The following is a 7,692-nucleotide window of genomic DNA, read 5'->3' on the forward strand; positions in this document are numbered from 1 at the left end:
TTACCAGGCTTGTTCGCATTTCCCAAACTTTCTTCGCAATTCCCAGGTTCGCATTCCCCAAACATTTTTCGCAATTACTTCGCATTTCCCAAACTTTCTTCGCAATTCCCAGGTTCGCATTTCCCAAACATTATTCGCAATTCCCAGGCTTGTTCGGATTTCCCAAACTTTTTTCGCAATTCCCAGGTTCGCATTTCCCAAACTTTTTTCGCAATTCCCAAGCCAACAGAGGTTGGTTCGCAATTGCGAACCCCTGTTCGCAATTCCCACATCCGAGACCTGCAATTTTATACTTAGCCGATTTTAAACCTCATTTTTCATATTCTCTCAAACACAAACACACTTAGGCGATTTTTCAAGAATTCCTTCTTCTCCAAATCAATTGTAAGTCGTTTTTAACTAAATTTCTTCAATTCTTAGCATCTTTTAACATGATTTCAATATAAAATCAAGGATTTTCATGGGGAAAATTGGGTGTTTTGGGTAGAACCTAGGTTTTTTTAAAAAAATTGGGGATTTGAACCTCGATTTGAGGTCTGATTTCAAAACAAATAATATATTTGGGTTCGTGGGGGAATGGGTAATCGGGTTTTGGTTCGAACCTCGGGTTTTGACCATGTGGTCCCGGGGGCGATTTTTTGACTTTTTGGGTAAAATTTTGGAAAATTCATTTTCATGCATTCAAATTGATTCATTTAGCGTTTATTGATGTAATTAAGTAACTTGTGACTAGATACGAGCAAATTGGTGGTGGAATCAAGGGGTAAAGCTATAATTGAATCGTGAATTATGTTCGAGGCATCGAGGTAAGTGTTTGGTCTAACCTTAGCTTGAGGGATTAGGAGTTGAGTCATATTTGCTATGTGGTAATTGTTGAGTACGACGTATAGGCATGGTGACGAGTATCTATATGTTGGTGTCTAGCATGCCCGTGAGTCTTTATATTGTGATTATCATGATTTCGTTGTATCTTTCATGCCTTGGTGATGGTTTCTAATTGTTGTATAAAGTTTGTGGAAAGAATTGTGACCTATGAACATTGAGGAGCATTGGCTCAAGTTGTATAACGAATTGTGAAAGTATAAGTGATAATTGAACTTTTATAGCATTGGCTCGAGTTGTGAAATGAGTTGTGAAGGTATAAGAGATAATTGAACCTTTAGAGCATTGGCTCGAGTTGTGAAGTGAATTGTGAAGTAAAAGTGAGAAAGAGAAGAGATCATTATGTTGTCACCCTTGCCGGGCTATTATTGATTTATTTGTTATCTCCCTTGCCGGGATGTGGATGTTATTGATGTTGTTCCCTTGCAGGGATTTAATTGTTGACTTGTTGCTCCATTGCCGAGATTCTTATTGCAAATTTCCTTTATTTCCTTGCCCTATTGTTTGTAATTGTTGTTTGGGTGAGGAAGAGAGTTAAAGCACGAAGGGTGATTCCGTGCATTGTTTGTTTTGTGAGAAAAGAGTGTAAAGCACAAAGGGTGATGTCGTGCCGCACGATGTACCATTCCGTGCCTATTATATTGATTTCATAGTGAGGAAAGAGTGTAAAGCACGAAGGGTGATGTCGTGCCGCATGATGTACCATTCCGTGCCTATTGTATTGATTCTTATGGTGAGGACGAGAGTAAAAGCACGAAGGAAGGTGCCGTGCACTTGTCCTTGATTTCTCTAATTCTTGCTGATAATTGAGTTATGTTGTCCTTTACGTTTATTTACTGATTTTCTGTTGTTATTTGGTTTTATTTCAAGGTTATAGATTCCCTTACCCTATTTTCCTTGTGAATGTTGTTTGGGTGAGGAAGAGCGTAAAGCACGAAGGGTGATGTCGTGTATTGTTTTGGTGAGAGAGTGTTTAAACACAAAGGGTGATGCCGTGTATTGTTTTGGTGAGAGAGAGTAAAAGCACGAAGGGTGATGTCGTGCACTTGTCTTTGATTTCCTAATTTTTATTGATAACTGTGTTACGGTTTCTCTACACTAAATTGATGGTTTCCTGTTGATACTTGTTGTACCCCGCAGCATGATTTCCCTTTCTTATTTCCAATTGAACTGTGGTGATCCTCATATTTACTTGTTGCTCTTCTATTACTATTCTATTTTTCCCCGCATCCTGTTTTTCCCCCTCCCATACTTGACCATATGTGAATGTTTCTTTTTGTACTTCTTTTTTGCTGTATATAGTTAAATTGCACAGGTTTATTTGGTAGTCTGGTCCTAGCCTCGTCACTACTTCGCCGAGGTTAGGCTAGGCACTTACCAGCACATAGGGTCGGTTGTGCTGATACTACACTCTGCACTCCTTTGTGCAGACCCCAGTGTTGTAGACTTCGGACCGTACTGGGATTGCTGATTCTTGCTCATCAGGCGACCCGAGGCAGTCCTGCAGGCGTCTGCAGGCCTTGGCGTCTCCTTGTATCTACTATTCCTGTTTCTTTCATGCTTTTCCAGAGACAGTGTTGTATTTCTTTCTTTCAGACCTTTATTTCTAGTATTCTTAGACCGTCTGTGAAACTGTGACACCAGTTCTGGGTAGTCGAGACTCAAACAGTTGTATTGGATTCATGTTCAGCTAGCTTATTGCTTTTTCTTCCGCTTATGTTAAATTCCGATGCTTAAATGATATTACTTCACAATTGTTAATGAATATAAGATGGGTAAAAAGGTAAGTTGTTCACATAATTGGCTTGCCTAAGCTCACATTAGTAGGCGCCATCATCACTCCCGAGGGTGAAAAATCCGGGTCGTGACATGAATAAATTATCAATATTGATAAACTTCAGATTTACACTATGACGCGTGCAATTATCAATAAACTCCAAGTTTATTATGATATGAGTTTTATATCAATAAACATCCATTTTATTGTGGTATTCTTTTATTTGTGTAGTACAAACTGGAGAATAAAGCGGGTAGCTTTTCACATACATATTACCCCACTACAAGTTGTAGTAATAGAAGATATTAAATCTTTCCTTTATTTATAGTCTCAATATAATCAACCGCTTTCGCGTATACTTTGGAAACTTAATAAGTTTCTTTGAGACTTACTACAACACAATACCTTATTGGTAATCAATTGTGTTTCTCCAAAATAGTAATAATTGGCTCTTTCAGAGCTCTCAATTAATTTGGTACTAGCACATATTCATTAACATCCATATGGTGAATATCTCTTTTAAAGAGAAAGTTATACCATTATGGTTATGGTCAAAATTATATGCATCATATGTTTCTTGCATTACTGTTGTCTTTTAATAATCACAATGCCAAAATATTTTGGCATACAATAAGTACGTGACCAATGACCATTCATGCCATAATAATGACATTATTTTCTTATATCATCTCAAACCTCCTTCTAGAGATGAGTGCAGTATATTCACTACCACTAGCACGTTCATATTCTTCCAAGAATGAATATGTATTCATAAATAAGATGTCGTCACATTCACATCATGAATGGACCATAATCATCTATATGTGCTTTATAAAATCTCATGTCAAATCGATGACAAATATTATTTTCACAGAGTGAAGGATTATTTTGAGAATCCTTATTATCCTCATTATCACAATGATGACGATTATTATTTCGTATATTGCCACGTCCACATCCATTGATACCTTCACGGTAATAATTTTGTCTTCTTTCAGAATTATCACATATTGCTATCACATTCTCTTAAGGGAATGAGACTGAAGCAAATTCAATGGGACGGATTTTCACTTCTTGTGCTCACGATCATACATGACTTTGACCATGGCAAGACATAGAAATTTTACCACTTCGGGTGGTTATAATTTCTTACAAACTCCATTAGAGTTGTAATCAAAATTTATTGTCTTTGCTTGTATTTAAAATTAAATTACAGAACAAAAGAGAAAAATACGATAATATACATACCTTAAATCAAGAATTTAATCATGAAGAAAATTCATAGAACAATTGACAATCATTATGAACTATCCCAAAACTTCTACTCAATTGGTTAGAGTCTCGTGCTGATAACGTGTTATAAAACAATAAATGAAGAAAAAGAGTATTGTAGAGAAAAGTAGAGAGAGAATTCTTATTGATATGGAATGGATTACAATAGAATAGAACCCTCTATTTATAGGAAGAGGGTGACTTAGCCACCAAGTAATAAACTCTAGAATCTCTCTAGATATAGACATTCACCATAAATAAAATTCTATTTATAACATAGCATTTATTATACCTAAAGTTAACGTACTAGTATGAATAAACATAATTCTAGCTAATTGGCGTATCACAACTAAAACTAGCATGAAAAAAAGGAGACTCATTGCACCTCCACATTTACTTCTAAAAAAAACTAAACACATTGAATGTTGATGTATTCTAAAATTGAAATAATCACCCGCGACTTCAATTTAAAAGGATGATATTACTGTATTCGCAAAACATGAATATCCTTTCTCTCTTTTTGTACAACTAATTTGTGTTTTTGAGTTGGGAATTTTGTCAGTTGGGGACCTCAATTGGTTATGCTCTTCCACGTTTGACAGTACTGAATAGTAGCCAGTCTATCTCTTATGGTCATAATTCAGCCACAATCTTTTTTTATCATCCTTCCCTATTTCTTACTATCATATCTTTTCATTAGTATTTGACTGACATTTTGTTTCTCCCTCACAATACAAAAACTTATCCCCATTTTGTGTCCACAATGGCCAGGATTAGACTACTCTTTCTCCTCCATTACTTGCTCTTCATCGTACTTTCTTCAGCTGCCCTTTTACAAGGTCGTCTAGTAATTGCATACTCCTACATTTTGTTTTCTCATTCGAACACTTAGATATATTAATTCCACTGAATTTTTCGTTAATATGTTTTCATTTCCATTGCCACAGGGTCAAGAATTCAAGCCATAATTCCTCATTCTCAAAGGGCCTATCAAACATTTCACTATGAGGTAGGAAAAAGACATTCTTTTTTTTTTCTTTTCTTTTCCTCTGTTTTTTGCTAGTGTTTTTTTCTTCAATTGTGAATTCAATTGTATTGTTGGTGAAAAAGGGGAAAATAGGATCAGTGGCACCAACGTGCACTTACAATGAATGCAGAGGATGCAAGCACAAGTGTAGAGCAGAGCAAGTCCCAGTGGAAGGGAATGACCCAATGAATAGCCCTTATCATTACAAGTGTGTTTGTCACCGTTAATTCTGTTTTGTCAGAACATAGAGCCAGCAGCATTCCAAAAAGAAAGGGTACTTTGAAATTTTCATCAACTTACTGTTTTGTGGTCTTGTGAGAGTTTCAATGTTCTTTTTGAGGTTGGGTTGCTTGAATTTTGGTTTATATCGAGTCTTTTGTCTAATTATGGTTGGGTGAATGTTATTGTATCAAAGTTTTTTATTTGAATTATGCCTTTTTCTTCAAATGGAAAAATATTTTTGCATGTTAGTTTTCCACTTCTATATTTGTATGTATGTATTTGTTACTGCGCCAGTTGCAGAATGCAGAGATACCTTTGGGCTCAGAAAGGCTGAAGCAAATGATATACAAGTGCAGTATAAATATAAGTTGCGCTAGTATCAAAAATATCTTCCAAGTCCAAGTAATGAGCAATGATATATGATATTTCTCTCCTTTTCTTTCGTTTCTTTCTGCTAGGGTATTCATAAAAATCCGAAATTCGAACCAAACCGAAAACGAAACCATACCGACCAAAAAAATTAATACTTTTTCATTGGTTTGGTTTTGGTTTTGAAATTTAATAACCGATCAAATTTGGTTTGGTTTTGGTTTTTAATTAAAAAAACCGAACTACAACGAATATAGGAGTAGCTATTTTAAATTGGCCAAATATAGATAGCCCATTAAACTTGGCCCAATTTTACATTTTGGCACTTTAACTCAGCTTTGTTCCATTTTGGTCTTCCAACCCTATTTTTTTGTTCCACTTTGACACAAAAGCTGACTAGATTCCATGTGTGATTTGTCTCACCCTTGTAGGCGCGTGAGAGCCATTTTTAAGCCAAATTTCATACTCCCAACGTAGAGGCGGATCCAGAATTTAAATCTAATGGATTCAATTTTAAACATTGAACCCATTATATTTTTAAAGTCATGGGTTTATATCTATTTTTTTTTTACAATTTTAATGAATTTTTACATACAATTTTTACTCCGCGTCAAAAGTTATGGGTTCAGTTGAACCCGTAGTTATTACTGAAAATATATATAAAAAATATTTTTTCCCTGGGATGTGGGAAAAAAACGAAAAAAAAATAATAATTTGAAATTACAAAAATAAGCAAAAAAAAAAAGAAAAATTTTGCGGGAGGGGGAGGTTGTGGGCAGTGGGTGGGAGTGGGGGTAGCAACTGGGTATTTGCACGCGCTGTATTTTTATCTAGGAGAAAAATTTTTGTGTCAAAGTGGAACAAAAGAAATAGGGTTGGAGGGTCAAAATGGAACAAGGCTGAGTTAAAGTGCCAAAATGAAAAATTGGGCTAAGTTTAATGGTCTGTATAAGTATTTGGCCTTTTAAATTTATTATTACACCTATATATATGTATACTTTTATACAAAGTTTTAAAAGTTTTATAGTAAATATTAATCGTTTGCACTTTTAGTACATTTTGTTATCTTTACATTCTAGTTTAATTGGTAGTTTTCTTTTGTTAAGTGTAAGAATATATTTCATGCTAAAAATAATATATTTTTAATTGAGTCCTTAAATTATTCATCACTATTTGATTCAATTATCATCAATATCTTGGTAAATAATAGATTTCTTAAAGGGCAATTGATTTGATAGTGTTACGTTGAAAATGTGATCGCCGAAATGTGTGTTTGGTAGTGTATGTCTTATATTTAAGAAAAAATCGACAAATAACCGAAAACCGACATAAACCGAATCGAGAAAAAATCGACTTAATTGGTTTGGTTTGGTTCTAATATTTGAAAAATCAACTTACTTGATTTGATTTCTTTTTAAGGAAAAACAAATCCAAAGCGAACCATGAACACCCCTACTTTCTGCTATTGTTCCATATTTATTTAAAATTAAAAGAGACGAGGAAGACGCATATCTAATTGAGTCAAACTGTCGGAATATCTTGTATACGACAACTATGCCTCATTCTTAGACTTTATATTTTGAGAATTCAACATGAATTGGTTAATTTTATGCTGGCTGTAGCCTTGCAGTTCTCCTCCTTTATTCGGGGTTGAAACCAATAATATGAGCAAAACTCACACTGGCGGCAAAATCTGTTACTCTCTTCGTTTCAAATTAAATGAGATATTTTCCTTTTTAGTGTGTTCTAAAATAAATGACACATTTTAAAATTTAAAAATAATCAACTTTAAACTCTCCATTTTACCCATTTGACCATTAATGAGAGCTTTTATAACCATAAAATATCATGGCCCTACAAATCTTTTACCTCTTAAGTTTTTAAGACAAAAAATTTTAAAAAAAAACAAATAATAAAATCTTAAACTCTGCGACGAGACAAATTACCTCATCTAATTAAAATGGAGGGAGTAGAATATTTTATTTTTTGGGCATCGTAGAAAAGAAACAAGCAAGTAAAAGATAACAAAACTATTACATAAACCTTAAAAATAGCACGAGTGTGATGTACCAAGGGGTTTTTGGTTGTGTGTGTGTGGTGGGGGTGTGGGGGGGGGTAGGGGGAGGAGTAGGTACGTAGGTAG

At 34.7% G+C, this 7,692-nt stretch overlaps 1 protein-coding gene across 1 annotated transcript; it reads left to right on the forward strand.

Moving 5' to 3' along the window:
- The first annotated feature begins 4,467 nt into the window (after positions 1-4,467).
- LOC109208161 (EPIDERMAL PATTERNING FACTOR-like protein 9) lies at positions 4,468-5,436 on the forward strand. Its single transcript, XM_019371213.1, has 3 exons — positions 4,468-4,770; positions 4,879-4,940; positions 5,042-5,436. The coding sequence occupies exons 1-3, from the start codon at positions 4,695-4,697 to the stop codon at positions 5,183-5,185; spliced, it is 282 nt and encodes a 93-aa protein (XP_019226758.1). The 5' UTR covers positions 4,468-4,694; the 3' UTR covers positions 5,186-5,436.
- Positions 5,437-7,692: the final 2,256 nt, after the last annotated feature.

This window comes from Nicotiana attenuata, unplaced genomic scaffold, assembly GCF_001879085.1.
Source record: "Nicotiana attenuata strain UT unplaced genomic scaffold, NIATTr2, whole genome shotgun sequence".
In the NCBI taxonomy this organism is placed as follows: Eukaryota; Viridiplantae; Streptophyta; class Magnoliopsida; order Solanales; family Solanaceae; genus Nicotiana; species Nicotiana attenuata.